Source organism: Oncorhynchus nerka, linkage group LG2, assembly GCF_034236695.1.
Source record: "Oncorhynchus nerka isolate Pitt River linkage group LG2, Oner_Uvic_2.0, whole genome shotgun sequence".
Taxonomy (NCBI): Eukaryota; Metazoa; Chordata; class Actinopteri; order Salmoniformes; family Salmonidae; genus Oncorhynchus; species Oncorhynchus nerka.
Window position 1 is genome coordinate 74,068,803 of NC_088397.1, and position 20,613 is coordinate 74,089,415.

General features: G+C 43.4%; 1 protein-coding gene across 1 annotated transcript in view; it reads left to right on the plus strand.

Annotated features, from left to right (window-relative positions):
* The first annotated feature begins 140 nt into the window (after positions 1-140).
* Positions 141-20,613, plus strand: part of LOC115146140 (calcium/calmodulin-dependent protein kinase type 1-like) — a 43,144-nt gene continuing 22,671 nt past the window's right edge. The window contains exons 1-2 of the mRNA XM_029687997.2: positions 141-228; positions 4,618-4,747. Coding sequence (XP_029543857.2) covers positions 4,656-4,747 — 92 coding nt within the window. The 5' untranslated portion in view covers positions 141-228; positions 4,618-4,655. The remainder of the gene's footprint in view (positions 229-4,617; positions 4,748-20,613) is intronic.

The window sequence follows — 20,613 nt, forward strand, 5'->3', positions numbered from 1 at the left end:
TGGGCAATAAAATCCATGTCAGGCGATAGAGTTAATTTAAGGTAGGTCCAGATAGTGGGCTACTTTTTATTCAATGATTTAGGACTGTTTCATTTCCTGAGCTCTGAAGCGAGTACCCTTCTTGGCGTTAGGCGAGTAGCCTGAACTGGTCTAGCGATGCGCACAGAGAGCCAAACCTGAAACCGCCCTTTGAGAGGGAGAAGGGATTCTTGAGCTCCGTGCATTCAGGTAAGATTTTAATTGTATTTGGATGCTTAAGAAAATGTAACCACCTTTCAGTTTTTTGGCCTCGGGTATATTATCGCAGTAGACTATTCTATAGCCTTCCTAATCCTATCCAACCGGAGCATCTTCGATTTGGCATAAACTGTCTTCTTATACCGTAGCCGACAATTCATATCCAAGGTGCTCTTATATGCTTGTTAGACTATACCCTTGAACGTTGAGAACATGCTTAGGCCTATATGCACAGCGCACCCACACACTCCTTTCATCCCACACACTCCTTTCATTTTCATTTCAACAGTCGCCTATTGATGTGCGCTGTACTTGGATATATTCAAATATGTATGTATGATAATAGTGTAGATTACATTTTTTGTCAGTTCTGATTCATAATTTCACTGGTCAACCCGTCTGCTATAGTATCGTTTTCGTTGACGGCCTAATCATGCCAAGAAAGACCAGAATTTTTCTCACTAAATTAAAAGTATACATATTGTAATCCAATCTATTCCATATGATTTTCTTTCTTAATCTTTCTATTTTCTATTTCAAGTGTTGTCATAGTTCTTCTGGCTTTATTCAAATTCCAACAGGCTATGAGGCTATGGAACAAGATGTTGCATCTTTCCCAAGCAATTGGTGATATTCTGCTATAGCCTATTCGGACACTGGCTGTCCTTACTACTTACAATTTATACATAGAGGAATAATGTCCAGGACTTCCACACATTTCCTTGTGACTATGGGTGCACTGTGCTATACACTGGGACTTGGCCAACAGGGTACTAATTGTCATGATCAGTTCTTGACAGGTTGGTTTTAAATACACTTGTTGGAGAGGTTGCGGTTGTACAACATATGTCAGGGTCCAGCTAAATCTCCCTTTCTCTGTAGTCGTAAACAAGTACACTAGAAATACAAAAGTATGTGGACACATTCAAATTAGTGAATTTGGCTATTTCAGCCTCACCAATTGCTGACAGGTGTATAAAATCAAGCACACAGCCATACAATCTCCATAGAGAAACATTGGCAGCAGAATGGCCTTACTGAAGAGCTCAGTGACTTTCGCTGTGGCACCATCATAGGATGCCATCTTTCCAAAAAGTCAGTTTGTCAAAGTTCTACCCTGCTAGAGCTGCCCCGGTCAACTGTAAGTGCTGTTATTGTGAACTGTAAATGTCTAGGAGCAACCATGGCTAAGCCGTGAAGTGGTAGGCCACACAAGCTCACAGAACGGGACCACTCACTGCTGAAGTGCGTAGCGCATGAAAACCGTCTGTCCTCGATTGCAACACTCACTACAGAGTTCCTAACTGCCTCTGGAAGCAACGTCAGCACAATGACTGTTTGTCAGGAGCTTCTTGAAATGGGTTTCCATGGCCAAGCATCCACACAAAAGCCTAAGATTACCATGCGTAATGCCAAGCATCGTCTAGAGTGGTGTAAAGCTCGCCGCCATTGGACTCTGGAGCAGTGAAAACGCATTCTCTGGAGTGATGAATCACACTTCACCATCTGGCAGTATGATTGACGAATCTGGGTTTGGCTGATGCCACGAGAACGCTACCTGCCGTAATGCATAATGCCAACCCTAAAGTTGCAACTTCGGGATGCTGGCCTTCTAGGCAGAGTTGCAAAGAAAAGCCATATCTCAGACTGGCCAGTAAAAGTAGAAGACTAAGATGGGGAAAAGAACAGACACTGGACAGAGGAACTCTGCCTAGAAGGTCAGCATCCCGGAGTCGCCTCTTCACTGTTGACGTTGAGACTGGTGTTTTGCGGGTACTAATTAATGAAGCTGCCATCTGAGGACTTGTGAGGCGTCTGTTTCTCAAACTAGACACTCTAATGTACATGTCCTCTTGCTCAGTTGTGCACCGGGGCCTCCCACTCTTTCTATTCTGGTTAGAGCCAGTTTGCTCTGTTCTGTGAAGGGAGTAGTACACAGCGTTGAACCAGATCTTTAGTTTCTTGGCAATTTTACGCATGGAATAGCCTTCATTTCTCAGAACTAGAATATACTGACGAGTTTCAGAAGAAAGCTCTTTGTTTCTGGCCATTTAGAGCCTGTAATCGAACCCGCAAACGCTGATGCTCCAGATACTCAACTAGTCTAAAGAAGGCCAGTTTTATTGCTTCTTTAATTAGGACACCAGTTTTCAGCTGTGCTAACATAATTGCAAAAGCATTTTCTAATGATCAATTATCCTTTTAAAATTCTGAACCTAGATTAGCTAAAACAACGTGCCATTGGAACATGGTTGCTGATAATGGGCCTTTGTACGTCTATGTAGATATAGCTGGAAATGCATGATTTTTTATGGAATAAGAGTCATTTACAACATTAACAATGTCTACACTGTATGTGATCAATATGATATTTTAATAGACAAAATGTGCTTTTCTTTCAAAAACAAGTGACCACAAACTTTTGAATGGTACTATATATATATACACACACAGTGGGGAGAACAAGTATTTGATACACTGCAGATTTTGCAGGTTTTACTACTTACAAAGCATGTAGAGGTCTAAAACAAAAATCCAGAAAATCACATTGTATGATTTTTAAGTAATTACATTTACATTTAAGTCATTTAGCAGACGCTCTTATCCAGAGCGACTTACAAATTGGTGCTTTCACCTTATGACATCCAGTGGAACAGCCACTTTACAATAGTGCATCTAGGTCTTTTAAGGGGGAGGGAGGGGGATTACTTTATCCTATCCTAGGTATTCCTTAAAGAGGTGGGGTTTCAGGTGTCTCCGGAAGGTGGTGATTGACTCCGCTGTCCTGGCGTCGTGAGGGAGTTTGTTCCACCATTGGGGGCCAGAGCAGCGAACAGTTTTGACTGGGCTGAGCGGGAACTGTACTTCCTCAGTGGTAGGGAGGCGAGCAGGCCAGAGGTGGATGAACGCAGTGCCCTTGTTTGGGTGTAGGGCCTGATCAGAGCCTGGAGGTACTGAGGTGCCGTTCCCCTCACAGCTCCGTAGGCAAGCACCATGGTCTTGTAGCGGATGCGAGCTTCAACTGGAAGCCAGTGGAGAGAGCGGAGGAGCGGGGTGACGTGAGAGAACTTGGGAAGGTTGAACACCAGACGGGCTGCGGCGTTCTGGATGAGTTGTAGGGGTTTAATGGCACAGGCAGGGAGCCCAGCCAACAGCGAGTTGCAGTAATCCAGACGAGAGATGACAAGTGCCTGGATTAGGACCTGCGCCGCTTCCTGTGTGAGGCAGGGTCGTACTCTGCGGATGTTGTAGAGCATGAACCTACAGGAACGGGCCACCGCCTTGATGTTAGTTGAGAACGACAGGGTGTTGTCCAGGATCACGCCAAGGTTCTTAGCGTTCTGGGAGGAGGACACAGTGGAGTTGTCAACCGTGATGGCGAGATCATGGAACGGGCAGTCCTTCCCCGGGAGGAAGAGCAGCTCCGTCTTGCCGAGGTTCAGCTTGAGGTGGTGATCCGTCATCCACACTGATATGTCTGCCAGACATGCAGAGATGCGATTCGCCACAAGGTCATCAGAAGGGGGAAAGGAGAAGATTAATTGTGTGTCGTCTGCATAGCAATGATAGGAGAGACCATGTGAGGTTATGACAGAGCCAAGTGACTTGGTGTATAGCGAGAATAGGAGAGGGCCTAGAACAGAGCCCTGGGGGACACCAGTGGTGAGAGCATCTCAAGTGAAAACGCTCAAGGAGAGAGAGAATTTGATTGTCTCTCATATTCTTCTTCTGTATTACAGATGCGACGCAGTCTATGAAGTTGTCTTACTGGTAAACCTCTTTTTAGGGGGAGAGGGGGATAAATATCAGCTATCAATATAGTATTTTTATCTGTAGGTTTTCCAGGTTTTCTGCCTCCCTCCCTCCCTTCTCTTAGCCTTGTGGTAAATACAACCTTGAGTGGTGATCACTCTTTTCTCTGGTTATTTATCGATTGAAATGACCTCTCTGAGTTGTTATTAATTAAAATACTAAAGAGATGGCATTGGAAATTGCTTTAAATCTCCCATGTTGATCCATACATCTGATTTCGCATTAGGCACACCATGGGGCCAATGGGGCTCTGGTCAAAACTAGTCCACTATATAGGGAATAGGGAGCCAATTGGGATGCAGACCATGCCCAGTTAAGACCCTACATGTCTCATCCATGTAAATACCACATCTTTCAAAGCCTATCAAAATTTGATATTGAATGACTAGATGATAGATTGTCTGTGTCATCATTAGCATGCTTGGCTGCTCTTCTCTTCTTCTCTTCTCGATTTAAAGTATGAAGTCTGTGTGTGTGTGTATGTTTTCCAGTGAGCAGGGTCTGCCTGCTAATACATGTGGATGCTAAACTTTCTGCCTGACAGTCCACCACTTCATCCCTCCACAGTTCTCCCGTGGCCGATTGGATTGACAGAATAGGTTAGGATGCCCCTTGGAGATCTAGAGGACGGGAATGGATGGAAAAAGAAGACGTCAGACATCAAAGAAAACTATGACTTCAAAGAAGTTCTGGGAACGTAAGTGTTCTGACAGCACTGTTACAGTAATAGCTAAATACAGTAAGTCTCAATGTATTGCTGGGAGAGAGATGTGCAAGAAGAAGTATATCACGTTTAGCGTAACAGAGAGATTAGTGCTCTTGGACATTATTGTATTTATTTCTAGTGTCTCAGTGAGAGCAGAGCATAGAGCAGCCAGGCCAAATGGCACAGTAACAGCCGCGTGTGAGAGGAACAAAGAGGGAAAATAAAAGAAGAAGACAAAGAAAAACAGGATGAGAAGACATTTTATAGAACCAGGAAACACCCTTGAGGATAGAATTTTCTTTTGCGAGGGTGACCGTGACCTGGATATCACTGAGGAAATAACACACATTTGGATATGATAATTGGTCCAAAATGTAACATCTTTGGCCTTTTTCTGTTGCAAGACATCAAGCTGTGTCACGCCCTGACCTTAGAGAGAAGTTTTATTTCTCTATTTGGTTAGGTCAGGGTGTGATTTGAGGTGAGCATTCTATGTTGTTTGTTTCTATGTTTTGGCTGGGTATGGTTCAATCATTGTCTCTGATTGGGAATCTTAGGCAGCCTTTTTTCCTTTTATCTTTGTTAGTGGCACTATAGCCCTAGTAAGCTTCACGGTCGTTTTGTTGTTTCTTGTTTTGTTGGTGATATTTTAATTAAATAAAGAGAAAATGTACGCACACAACGCTGCACCTTGGTCCGGTCATTTCCAAGACTATGTTCGTGACAAGCTGCCATGGGTACATTATGCTTTTACTTGGATGTTCTGAGGAGCAGAACCATAGAGATCATATCATTCGTAATGAGAACTCCATTATATCTTTGAGTAGTTAAATTTAGAATGTGTACTTAAAAATGTATCCTTGTTTGCTCTCCCAAAGTGCGTGTGTGTGGGTGTGTAGCTTAGCATGCCTCTGCTTGGGGTAGAATGCAATGCACATAGTGGGTAATATGAGGCTACGTTGGCAGATCCCCCTTGGAAATAGTCATTATAAGGATGGCTGACTCGTCTCTCCTGCTAAAGACAAGAGGTCTGACTGCTGCATTACTTTCACTGGCCTTGTCCAAATACCCATACTAGTGTACTCCATACTTAAACTGCATGCTGTGTACTCGTCAATACTATTTAGCACGTACAGTTTAGTAAAAAGTGTGCAGCCGCAACACAGTAGCAGCTCCTGACTGGCTGAATAGGTGGGGCGGGATCGAGTGCGAGTAGATTTTTCCAAATTCAATAGACATGCATTGCATTAACCAGCCTGATAACAGCCCATTTAGAAAATGATTCATTTCTCTAAACTCGGAATAAAATAGGAATGGAGTTATTGGCGGGTTATAGGCAGTCTATCACAATCAACCTATACCCTTGTAGACAACATAGCCCATCTATCCTATTTATAAACGACTGAAGACAGAAATAGATAATTTGAGTGTGGAAAACTGTCATCAAGGCAACTTTGAAGAATAATAAATCTAATATATGTTTAACACTTTTTTTGGTTACCACATGATTCCATATTTGTTAAATCATAGTTTTGATGTCTTTGCTATTTTTCTACAATGTAGAAAATAGTCAAAAAAATTGTGTGTGTGTCAACTTTTGACTTATACTGTATATAAATGAAATCAAATAGCCTAGTACACCCACTTTTTAAATGTTCAAATCGAAAGTCTATTGCACAGATAAATGTGGACAGTCAGTCGGGTGCATCACAAATTCAGGATCGCTGGACGCAGCCACATCCCAATGTAACAAGTGTTGAATTTCATGTTGTATAAATACACAAAATCTGAATAGTCTCCATGCCTGATATTAGTGTACATTCCTTTTGTTGTTGTAAGTGCCCTTTTTAACGTTGCACGATTCCTTCTCCTTCTGCATTCCCCCTCATAAACATCCTCTGCCCCTCTCACCTCTTCCCTGTCTACTGTACCTATGTGGAAGAGAGGAGTTGGTGCATAAGGGCAGCACAACATTCCATTTGTGGATGTTGTTTGTTTCTTTATCAGAGAATAAAAGATCCACACCAACCCTGAATCTTTGGTCACACGTAAGCCGATCAAAACACAACGCAGAGACAGTCTACACCGGTGACACTGAGTCCCTTTAAAGCTGTAGCCAACGAAGCAATACTTGTGATCATTTTAAGGAGAACAAAAACTACTTGGCCTACATTTGAACACCACCACAGAAGCTTTGCTATTATGTAGCCTTTTTATGTAGCCTTTAAAACATTTTTTTTAGCACATATTATAAAACATTCTATTTTCGCATAATTAGAACGTGACATGATTACCACTATTTGTTGATTTTGGTAGTGCATCACGTGTCTAGTTGATCAGCTGTTGTCAAAGCCCAAATGAGTATGACATCCAGGCATTTAAAGTATACAACATTTTCAAAATGTTGCATACTATTAAAGGTCATTTTTTCGCACACTCAAACGGCCTACTATTTAGGACGCAGTATGGGTATTCGGAAACGGCCACTGTCTGATGCAGCCTCATTCAGACCATTTCCCTTTCTGTCCATGTGTTTGTGATCAGACTACAGAGCAACACTCGTATTTCATTTTTCAACTGCATTGTTTTGTTCGTAAGTTAGCACATATTTCTCAGTTGACATTTTAATGGTCCAAACCTTGAAGCACACATGAAGCCTACGATCATCACATTATGTTTTGGTCAGTTCACACAAGCCTATGCACCCCAATGGACCAGAAAATCAATTTCCAAGCAGAAAGCTGAACACAGCCCTTGGCATTATGACTGATGGTTTGTATCTGGAGGGGACAGACTAGATCGAATCTGACAGTGTGACACTAAGCAACAGGAGGACAGCATTGACTCCAGATGGTCAGGGATTGAGTCTCCACCTTTCCGCTCCCCCCCACTAAAGCACCATGCAATGACCTAACATACATGCACTGGTGTTAACAGAGATATGGTGCTGTGTGTGGATGCTCACCTCTGTCAGGAATCGCATATTAATAACAGTTGTTTCCCTGGGACAGGAATGGTTGGAGCTGGAGATAAATGGCTCTACTGCATGCAGCTCAAACAGGGTGACATGATAGTGGCTTTGTCCTCTGGTCAAAAGTAGTACACTGTATAGGGAATAGGGTGCCATTTGGGATGCAACCACTGTTGGTTGGATAATGAGGTGGTCCCTTACAGAATATCAGACCTGGTGTAGCCTGGACTCCAGCAATTCGCTGTGATGTCCTGTACTGTGAGACTAGAACTGGCGTAGCCAAGAGGAGTAAACTGAAGTAGTGAGTCAGAGTAAAGTCTGTGATATACAGTTACAGTATCACACCATATTTACCCCAATGTCACATCAATGTGAGAGAAGTAGAACATCACACTGCATCAATGCTAAACAGTGACAAAATAACATGAGCAATGATCTTCGTCCGCATATTTCAACCTTCCAGAGTTGTTCATTGTTATCTATTTCTTTCAGTAACATTGGATACAGCACTCAATACAGTGGTGTGGCGTCTGACAGAATATGGAGATATTATAAAAGTCTTATATAAGCAGGAGCCAGGAGGATAGCATCGCATTCTTCCTATGAAAACCTCATAGCAATCTTCCCTCCCTGTTGTCATGGTTCACAGTGAGACATGGCAGAGAGCAGAATATAATCCCACTGTATGTGTTGACGGAAAGCTGTTTACGCTCCCAGACAGATTACTGAATAGAGCTTTATCTAGGAATGCAGGGTAGGGAGTTAATAGATTTATTTGGAAATGTTGTATTAAGTTCTTCTGGTTAAATCTTGACATTCCTCATGTGTTTACTCAGTGGCGGCTTTAGGATTAACTGTTCTGTTGGTTCTTGTCCTGTCCTGTGTCCGGTCCAGTCCCGTTCTATCCTTGTGGGGTTGACGGAACAATGACCTCCAAATATCATTTGTTTTATGGATCCAGATGTTATCATTTACAGTGAGCTCCAAAAGTATCTGGAACGGTGGGAAAGTGACAATTTTGCTGTTGTTTTAGTTCTGTACCTCCTGCACTTTAGATTTAAATAATACAATGACTTGTTGTACATAGTCCCGCCATGTTAATGATGAGAGGCATGTCTTGGGGCTATGATATTTGTGCGTCTGTAACTTTCTCACCGTCATTATTCACAACTCATTCAGGGCTAATCAAGCGAGCCAACTTTGTTCAGCAATTAGCTTCAGCAAGCAGGCGACAGTGGCAAAATTGGTTTCACTTTGGATTGCCTGTCTGAGGGGCTAGTTAGGGACCGTCAATAAATTACACTATGTAAATGGACAATATACATTTCATATTAATTTATACAAGCTTTTTAAGTCATTGAAATTTTTAAATATTGTCCCCTGTACATTTGTCTCTCCTCCGTGGCCCGGTAACCGATAAGTGGTCGAGGAGAGTGTCAATTAATTAAGGAGTCGATTACGTACTTTGGCAAGAATATTGTGCTTAGTGTGCAGCTGCGCACTGAATTGATGATTACTTGGGTGCTGCCAACTGTGGGCATATGGGCAGGATTTTTTATAAAACAACATAAGGAAAACTGGCCTACCCTTTATTCTGTGATAAAAAAAAAATTCTAGTCATCTTGCTAATCTTAGTTTTGAACTAAACTGATTTTATGACTAACATTATTATCATTATATTATTTTTTATACTAGGATAAATGTTTCTAACTCATATCGATGCCACATAGGCCCATCTTAACCAGAGAAGTTGTTTTTCTGTTCAGTTACACTTTAAATCTATACTGTCTGCTAAAAAAAGGAGGTTTCATTTACCCCGATGATAATACCCACCAGAATGTCTTCAAAGATGTTGACAGTGACCAGGAACACTTAGTGAGCTTTAGAGAGCAGCAATTCAGAGCCCGACGATGGTTGCAATTGAAATCAGCTGTGCCGGTGATATTATGTTGTATTGATGGTTAACGAGAGTATACCTCATTTTAATATTCTGGCCAGTGCTGGTTGCAATTGACCCTGTGTGTTTATAGCCAGGTCTAGTACTAAGCATTAGGAAGAATAGGGTCAGTATGTTCCATGGTAGACTACTGTTTCTCTTCAAACCAAACACTGTTCTGTAGGCTAGGCATTGAAGTAGATGGTGCCAAAGAACATGGCCGATGTTTTACATTCTCCCAACCAAATGTGCTATTTTGTTCGTTTTTTTTGCGTTTTGTGTAACTTGTTTTTTTAACTTATTGTATAAATAATGTTGCTGCTACCATCTCTTATGACCGAAAATAACTTCTGGACATGAGAACAGCTGGAAGACTGGAAGAACTCACCGCGGACTGGAAGACACCTTTTTCTTTAATGAGTCCGTCGAGAAGGATATCATGCTTTTAATGGAACAGGCCCAGATCCATGCCTTTTGCATGAAGAAAAGACGCAGGAAAAGGGGCCGCAGATCAGGCAGCCTTCTGAGAATCTGTAAGTAGTGAAGCGAGTAAACTCCCACTGCCATCCGTTCTTCTTGCTAATGTGCAATCATTGGAAAGTAACATTGATGATGCACGATTAAGATTATCCTACCAACGGGACATCAAATACTGTAACATCTTATGTTTCACTGAGACGTGGCTGAACAACAATACGGACAATATAGAGCTAGCGGGATTCTTTATGCACCGGCAGAACAGAGACGCTACCTCTGGTAAGGCGAGGGGTGTGTGTGTCTATTTGTCAATAACAGCTGGTGCGCGATGTCTAATATTAAATAAGTCTTGAGGTATGCTCGCCTGAGGTCGAGTACCTTATGATAAGCTGTAGACCACACTATCTACCAAGAGAGTTATATTATTATTCATAGCCGTCTATTTACCACCACAGAACGAAGCTAGCACTAAGACCGCTCTCAATCAACTCTATAAGGCCGGCCATAAGCAAAGAAGAAAATGCTCACCCAGAAGCGGCGGTCCTAGTGGCCAGGGACTTTAATGGAGGCAAACTTAAATCAGAAAATCCTAGACCACCTTTACTCCACACACAGAGATGCATACAAAGCTCCCCCCGCCCCCCATTTGGCAAATCTGACCATAATTCTATCCTCCTGATTCCTGCTTACAAGAAAAACAAAAGTGGGAAGTACCAGTGACTCGCTCAATACGGAAGTGGTCAGATGACACGGATTCTACATTCTACGTCGTCCCCACAGTGACTGTACGTACATATCCCAACCAGAAGCCATGGATTACAGGCAACATCCGCATTGAGCTAAAGGCTAGAGCTGCTGCTTCTAAGGAGCGGGAGACTAATATGGACGCATATAAGAAATCTCGCTATGCCCTCAGACGAACCATCAAACAAGCGAAGCGTCAATACAGGAATAAGATTGAATCCTACTACACCGGCTCTGACGCTCGTCAGATGTGGCAGGGTTTGAAAACTATTACGGATTACAAAGGGAAACCCAGACGCGAGCTGCCCAGCGACGCTAGCCTACCAGATGAGCTAAATGCCTTTTTATGCTCGCTTCGAGGCAAGCAACACTGAAGCATGCACGAGAGCACCAGCTGTTCTGAATGACAGTGTGATAACTTTCTCGGTAGCCGATATGAACAGAACCTTTAAGCAGGTCAACATTCACAAAGCCGCTGGGCCAGATGGATTACCAGGACGTGTACTCAAAACATGCTCGGACCAACCTCTCCCTGACTGAGTCTGTAATACCTACATGTTTCAAGCAGACCACCATATTCCCTGTGACCAAGGAAGCGAAAGTAACCAGCCTAAATGATTACCGCCCCGTGGCACTCACATCGGTAGCCATGAAGTGCTTTGAAAGACTGGTCATGGCTCACATCATCAGCATTCTCCCGGACACCCTAAACCCACTCTAATTTGCATACCGCCGTAACAGATCCACAGATGACGCCATCTCAATCGCACTCCACACTGCCCTTTCTCACCTGGACAAAAGGAACACCTATGTGAGAATGCTGTTCATTGACTACAGCTCAGCATTCAACACCATAGTGCCCACGAAGCTCATCACTAAGCTAAGGACTCTGAGACTAAACACCTCCCTCTGCAACTGGATCCTGGACTTCCTGATGGGCCGCTCTCAGGTGGTAAGAGTATGCAATAACATGTCTGCCACGCTAATCCTTAACACTGGGGCCCCTCAGGGGTGCGTGCTTAGTTCCCTCCTGTACTCCCTGTTCACCCATGACTGTGTGGCCAAACATGACTCCAACACCATAATTAAGTTTGCTGATGACACAACAGTGGTAGGTCTGATCACAGACAACGATGAGACAGCCTATAGGGAGGAGGTCAGAGAACTGGCAGTGTGGTGCCAGGACAACAACCTCTCTCTCAATGTGAGCAATACAAAGGAGCTGATCATGGACTACAGGAAAAGGCAGGTCGAACAGGCCCCTATTAACATCGACCGGGCTGTAGTGGAGCGGGTCAAGAGTTTCAAGTTCCTTGGTGTCCACATCACCAACAAACTATCATGGTCCAAACATACCAAGACAGTAGCGAAGAGGGCACGTCAAAACCTTTTCCCCCTCAGGAGACTGAAAAGATTTGGCATGGGTCCCCAGATCCTCAAAGGTTCTACAGCTGTACCTTCGAGAGCATCCTGACTGGTTGCATCACCGCCTTGTATGGCAACTGCTCGGCATCTGACTGTAAGGTGATACAGAGGGTAGTGCAAATGGCCCAGCACATTACTGGGGCCAAGCTTCCTGCCATCCAGGACCTATACAATAGGCGGTGTCTGAGGAAAGCCCATAAAATGGTCAGAGACTCAAGTCACCCAAGTTAAAGACTGTTTTCTCTGCTACCGCGTGGCAAACGGTACCAGAGCACCAAGTCTAGGACCAAAAGGCTCCTCAGCGGCATCCCCCAAGCCATAAGACTGCTGAACAATTAATAAAATTGCCACCGGACAATTGCTGCTACTCGTTTATTATCTATGCATATAGTCACTTCACCCCCACCTACAGTGAGGGAAAAAAGTATTTGATCCCTTGCTGATTTTGTACGTTTGCCCACTGACAAAGAAATTATCAGTCTATAATTTTAATGGTAGGTTTATTTGAAATGTGAGAGAGAGAATAACAACAGATGTCCAGAAAAACTAATGTCAAAAATGTTATAAACTGATTTGCATTTTAATGAGGGAAATAAGTATTTGACCCCCTCTCAATCAAACAGATTTCTGGCTCCCAGGTGTCTTTTATACAGGTAACGAGCTGAGATTATGAGCACACTCTTAAAGGGAGTGCTCCTAATCTCTGTCTCTTACCTGTTTAAAATATGCCTGTCCACAGAAGCAATCAATCAATCAGATTCCAAACTCTCCACCATGGCCAAGACCAAAGAGCTTTCCAAGGGAGAGCTACACTTGTAGACCATGTCAGGGACAAGATTGTAGACCTACACAAGGCTGGAATGGGCTACAAGACCATCGCCAAGCAGCTTGGTGAGAAGGTGACAACAGTTAACAGTTAACAGTTAATGGAAGAAACACAAAATAACTGGCAATCTCCCTCGGCTTGGGACTCCATGCAAGATCTCACCTCGTGGAGCTGCAATGATCATGAGAACGGTGAGGTATCCGCCCAGAGCTACACGGGAGGATCTTGCCAATGATCTAATGGCAGCTGGAACCATAGTCACCAAGAAAACAATTGGTAACACACTACGCCGTGAAGGACTGAAATCCTGCAGCGCCCGCAAGGTCCCCCTGCTCAAGAAAGCACATATACATGCCCGTCTGAAGTTTGTCAATGAACATCTGAATGATTCAGAGGACAACTGGGTGAAAGTGTTGTGGTCAGTTGAGACCAAAATGGAGCCCCACCGTCAAACATGGAGGTGGAAACATTATGCTTTGGGGGTGTTTTTCTGCTAAGGGTACAGGACAACTTCACCGCATCAAAGGGACGATGGACGGGGCCATGTACTGTCAAATCTTGGGTGAGAATCTCCTTCCCTCAGCCAGGGCATTGAAAATGGGTCGTGGATGGGTATTCCAGCATGACAATGACCCAAAACACACGGCCAAGGCAACAAAGGAGTGGCTCAAGAAGAAGCACATTAAGGTCCTGGAGTGGCCTAGCCTGTCTCCAGACCTTAATCCCATAGAAAATCTGTGGAGGGAGCTGAAGGTTCAAGTTGCCAAACGTCAGCCTCGAAACCTTAATGACTTGGAGAAGATCTGCAAAGAGGAGTGGGACAAAATCCCTCCTGAGATGTGTGCAAACCTGGTGGACAACTACAAGAAACGTCTGACCTCTGTGATTGCCAACAAGGGTTTTGCCACCAAGTACTAAGTCATGTTTTGCAGAGGAGTCAAATACTTATTTCCCTCATTAAAATGCAAATCAATTTATAACATTTCTGACATGCGTTTTTCTGGATTTTTTTGTTGCTATTCTGTCTCTCACTGTTCAAATTAACCTACAATTAAAATTATAGACTGATCATTTCTTTGTCAGTGGGCAAACGTACAAAATCAGCACGGGATCAAATACTTTCCCCCCTCACTGTACATGTACAAATTACCTCAACTAACCTGTACCCCCGCACACTGACTCGGTACCGGTGCCCCCTGTAAATAGCCTCGTTATTCTTATTGTGTTTTATGATAACATTTTATTTGAGTCTAAATACCTTCTTAACTCTTCTTGAACTGCACTGTTGGTTAAGGGCTTGTAAGTAAGCATTTCACTGTAAAGTCTACACTTGTTGTATTCGGCGCATGTGACAACATTTTATTTTATTTACAGTGTTTAACGTTTTACTGCAGTGGGCTAAATCAAGGTAACACAGAGTGATTATTGTTAGTCTTAAATCTACTTTGAAACAAAAGTATACACCTCACACATATGGTTATGGGCGACAACAAAAAAAGAAGACACCTGTACCATGTCAGATATAGAATTTAAAGTATTCAATTTTGAGTTTGCATCCCAATATTACACTTTATATAGTGCTTTCAAAAAGTATTCATCCTCCTTGGCGTTTTTCCTATTTTGTTGCAATACAACCTAATTTAAATAGATTTTTATTTGGATTGCATGTAATGGACATACACAGAATAGTCCAAATTGGTGAAGAGAAATTTAAAAAATTCAAAAATTCAAAAAATGTTTTCAAAAATGTCAATGGAAAAGTGGTACGTGCATTGGTATTCACCCCATTTGCTATAAAGCCCCAAATAAGACCTGGTGTAACCAATTAGCTTCAGAAGTCACATAATTAGTTAAATAAAGTCCAGCTGTGTGCAATCTAATTGCAACATGATCTGTCACATGATCTCGGTGTATATATACACCTGTTTTGAAAGGCCCCAGAGTCTGCAACACCACTAAGCAAGGGTCACCACCAAGCAAGCAGCACCATGAAGACCAAGGAGCTCTCCAAACAGGTCAGGGACAAAGTTGTGAAGAAGTTTGATCAGGGTTTGGTTCTAAAAAAAATATCCAAAACTTTGAACATCCCACGGAAAACCATTAAATCCATTATTAAAAAAATGGAAAGAATATGGCACCACAACAAACCTGCCAAGAGAGGGCCGCCCACCAAAACTCACAGACCATGCAAGGAGGGCATTAACCAGAGAGGCAACAAAGAGACTAAAGCTACAAAGCCCCACAGCGGAGATTGGAGTATCTGTCCATAGGACAACTTTAAGCCGTACACTCCACAGAGCTGGGCTTTACGGAAGAGTGACCAGAAAAAAGCCATTGCTTAAAAATAAAATAAGCAAACACGTTTGGTGTTCGCTAAAAGGCATGTCGGAGACTCCCCAAACATATGGAAGAAGGTACTCTGGTCAGATGAGACTAAAATTTAGCCTTTTGGCAATCAAGGAAAACACGATATCTGGCGCAAACCCACAGTGAAGCATGGTGGTGGCAGCATCATGCTGTTCAGATATTTTTCATCTGCAGGGACTGGGAAACTGGTCAGAATTGAAAGAATGATGGATGGCGCTAAATACAGGGAAATTCTTGAAGAAAACCTGTTTCAGTCTTCCAGAGATTTGAGACTGGGACGGACGTTCACCTTCCAGCAGGACAATGACCCTAAGTATACTGCTAAAGCAACACTCGAGTGGTTTAAGGGGAAACATTTAAATGTCTTGAAATGGCCTAGTCAAAGCCCAGACCTCAATCCAATTGAGAATCTTGACTTAAAGATTGCTGTACTCCAGCAGAACCCATACAACTTGAAGGAGCTGGAGCAGTTTTGCCTTGAAGAATGGGCAAAATCCAAGTGACTAGATGTACCAAGTTAATAGAGACATACCCCAAGAGACATTCAGCTGTAATTGCTGCAAAAGGTGGCTCTAGAAAGTATTGACTTAAAAGGGGGGTGAATAGTTATGCATGCTCAAGTTCTTTTCTTTTTTTTTTGTCTTATTTCTTCTTTGTTTCACAATAAAAAATATTTAGCATCTTCAAAGTCGTTGTGTAAATCAAATGATACAACCCCCCCCCCAAATATATTTTAATTCCAGGTTGTAAGGAAACAAAATTGGGAATATGCCAACTGGGTGAATACTTTCACAAGCCACTGTACATCACAGAGGGGTAGGGACTTTCCAAGGATCCCGGTAGCACTAATGACCAGTGTTTTTTATTTATTTTTCAGACTCACTAGGCTACTTTAAAACTCTAGCCAGCTTATGGTGATTTTTGGACAATTTTTTTCTCTGTTTGTTTTACTTTTAGCCAATCAGTTGTCAATGCCTAATGGAAACAAAGATCCATGCATGTCTTAACTGTTTGCACTGCTCTGAGATCATAACCATCTGGTTGTCTTGACAACTTGATTTTCCACATGAAAAGTTTCCATGTGGATTTTCTCCAGTCAGCCAGTCACTATGGATGCAGAAGTACATTTTTTGGCAGGCAGATACATGTGTAGTAAGGCACAGTGAGATCCCCTCTCCTGTTGACTCAAGCTCTCCTAATTGGGACTGTCTAAAGGATGGGACTGGTTGTCAGCTGGAGTGTTTATCTTCTTTCTGAAGGCTGTAAATGAAGGGAGGAGAGGAGAGGAAGGGGGAGGCGAGTGGGAGAAGGTAAGATAGGTGGAGGGTGATGAGAGAGATGCAAGCTGTCAGACTACTCCTCTGTTTAGCTCCATCCCCCTATGAAAATTACTCCTGCATTAAAGTAATAAAGAAATGACAGTAGAAGATAATGTCATTCCACAGCAGCACGGTAAGTCATAAGGGATACTGACGTATGTTTGGGAGTTGGGACAAAATCGCTCTAATATGCATGTGATGAACTAATCATCACTCTCTGAAAACACCCATTGCTATGCTAGCTGGTGAGTTAACATGAGAAATGTCAGGAGCAGTGATACCGCATGTCTGTTCTTGGAACAGTAGCTGTAGGAAACACAATAGCATCGTTAGACACTGAATGGTCTGGTGCTAGTGGGTGGTGATGTTTGTGTTGTTGCATTATAATGTTCAAAACAGTCCAGGTGGGAGAAATGGATTTGAGGAGTTAGGTTGAAACGGTTTGGAGGGCAGGGATCATGGGCACGTGAACACTAATACAAATGTATGAACACACACACACACACATAGCCAAAAAAGAAAGTATATCATGTTTTGGTGTAGGAAAATGTTCTCTATGGAAGACGAAAAGAGAGCGATGACTGGGAGAGCATCAGGGAGATATGTAGAGGAGATGTTGGATTGAGGATGGGTGAGGCAGGGTTGCAAGGTGGTCTGGGCTCTGGAGGGAAGCACCTGAATCATGTGGAATAGATAAACTGATGGATGGCTGTGGCCAAGGGAGGCATCCCCCCTTCCTCTAAATCCTTTCCCTCCCAGGCTCTAACCCTCCCAGGCTCTACTCCTGATAGACAGCTCAGAACCTCAGCATATTTGCCAACCTCAGCAAACATCCATTTTAATTGTATTTATTTATTTAACCTTTATTTAGCTAGGCAAGTCAGTTAAGAACAAATTCTTATTTACAATTACGACCTACCAGAAGGCAAAAGCCTCCTGTGGGGACGGGGGCTGGGATTAAAAATATAGGACAAAACACACATTATGACAAGAGAGACAGCATAACACTACATAAAAAGAGACCTAAGACAACAGCATTGCATGGCAGCAACACATGAAAACACAGCATGGTAGCGACACAACATGACAACAACATGGTAGCAGCACAACACGGCAGCAGCACAGACCATGGTACAAACATTATTGGGCACAGACAACAGCACAAAGGGCAAGAAGGTAGAGACAACAATACATCATGCGAAGCAGCCACAACTGTCAGTAAGAGTGTCCATGATTAAGTCTTTGAAGAAATGGAGATAAAACGGTCCAGTTTGAGTGTTTGTTGCAGCTCGTTCCAGTCGCTAGCTGCAGCGAACTGAAAAGAGGAGCGACCCAGGGATGTTTGTGCTTTGGGGACCTTTAACAGAATGTGACTGGCAGAACAGATGTTGTATGTGGAGGATGAGGGTTGCAGTAGGTATCTCAGATAGGGGCGAGTGAGGCCTAAGAGGGTTTTTTAAATAAGCATCAACCAGTGGGTCTTGCGACAGGTATACAGAGATGACCAGTTTACAAAAGAGTATAGAGTGCATTGATGAGTCCTATATGGAGCATTGGTGGCAAATCTGATGGCTGAATGGTAAAGAACATCTAGCCGCTCAAGAGCACCCTTACCTGCCGATCTATAAATTACATTTTTGTAATCTAGCATGGGTAGGATGGTCATCTGAATCAGGGTTAGTTTGGCAGCTGTGGTGAAAGAGGAGCGATTACAATAGAGGAAACCAAGTCTAGATGTAACCTTAGACTGCAGCTTTGATATGTGCTGAGAGAAGGACAGTGTACGATCTAGCCATACTCCCAAGTACTTATATATGAGGAGACTACCTCAAGCTCTAAACCCTCGGAGGTAGTAATCACAACGGTGCGGAGATGGGCATTCTTCTCACCAAACCACATGACCTTTGTTTTGGAGGTGTTCAGAACAAGGTTAAGGGCAGAGAAAGCTTGTTGGAGAGCCTTTAACACAAAATCCGGGGCGGGGGGATATAAATGCATATACATGGATGAGAGAGCTTCCTACTGCTTGAGCTATGTTGTTTATGTAAATTGACAAGAGAGTGGGGCCTAGGATCAAGCCTTGCTGGGGAGGCTGCAGCTAGCTACATTATTACCTTACTGGCTGTATCACAAATGGAACACTTTAAATCAAATTAAATGTATTTATGTACTTCGTACATCAGCTCATATCTCAAAGTGCTGTACAGAAACCCAGCCTAAAACCCCAAACAGCAAGCAATGCAGGTGTAGAAGCACGGTGGCTAGGAAAAACTCCCTAGAAAGGCCAAAACCTAGGAAGAAACCTAGAGAGGAACCAGGCTATGTGGGGTGCCGGGTAGAGATTATAACAGAACATGGCCAAGATGTTCAAATGTTCATAAATGACCAGCATGGTCAAATAATAATAATCACAGGCAGAACAGTTCAAACCGGAGCAGTAGCACGGCCAGGTGGACTGGGGACCGCAAGGAGTAATGTCAGGTAGTCCTGAGGCATGGTCCTAGGGCTCAGGTCCTCCGAGAGAGAGAAAGAAAGAGAAAATTAGAGAGAGCATACTTAAATTCACACAGGACACCGGATAGGACAGGAGAAGTACTCCAGATTTAACAAACTGACCCTAGCCCCCCGACACAAACTACTGCAGCATAAATACTGGAGGCTGAGACAGGAGGGGTCAGGAGACACTGTGGCCCCATCCGATGACACCCCCGGACAGGGCCAAACAGGAAGGATATAACCCCACCCACTTTGCCAAAGCACAGCCCCCACACCACTAGAGGGATATCTTCAACCACCAACTTACCATCCTGAGACAAGACCGAGTATAGCCCACAAAGATCTCTGCCACGGCACAACCCAAGGGGGGGCGCCAACCCAGACAGGAAGATCACATCAGTGACGCACCCCTCCTAGGGACGGTATGAAAGAGCCATAGTAAGCCAGTGACTCAGCCCCTGTAATAGGGTTAGAGGCAGAGAATCCCAGTGGAAAGAGGGGAACCGGCCAGGCAGAGACATCAAGGGCAGTTCGTTACTCCAGAGTCTTTCCGTTCACCTTCACACTCCTGGGCCAGACTACACTCAATCATATGACCCACTGAAGAGATGAGTCTTCAGTAAAGACTTAAAGGTTGAGACCGAGTTTGTGTCTCTCACATGAGTAGGCAGACCATTCCATAAAAATGGAGCTCTTTAGGAGAAAGCCCTGCCTCCAGCTGTTTGCTTAGTAATTCTAGCGACAATTATCTTAATCTTGTGACCGTAGCGTACGTGTAGGTATGTCCAGCAGGACCAAATCAAAGAGAGAGGTAGGAGCAAGCCCATGTAATGCTTTGTAGGTTAGCAGTAAAACCTTGAAATCAGCCCTTGCCTTGACAGGAAGCTAGTGTAGGGAGGCTAGCACTGGAGTAATACAGTGCACTCTTTACAATGTTGTGAACAGAGTGCCCCATTGTGGCGTTGCGGTAATAGTATGGGCAGGAATTATCTACGGACCACGAACACAATTGCATTTATCGATTTTAATTTGAATGCACATAGATACCGTGATGAGATCCTGAGGCCCATTGTCGTGCCATTCATCCGCCACCATCACCTCATGTTTCAGCATGATAACGCACGGCCCAATGTTGCAAGGATCTGTGCACAATTCCTGCAAGCTGAAAATGTCCCAGTTCTTCCATAGCCTGCATCCTCACCAGACATGTCACCCATTGACCATGTTCAGGATGCTCTGGATTATGTGTATGGTAGCGTGTAGAGTGTTCCAGTTCTCGACAATATTTAGCAACTT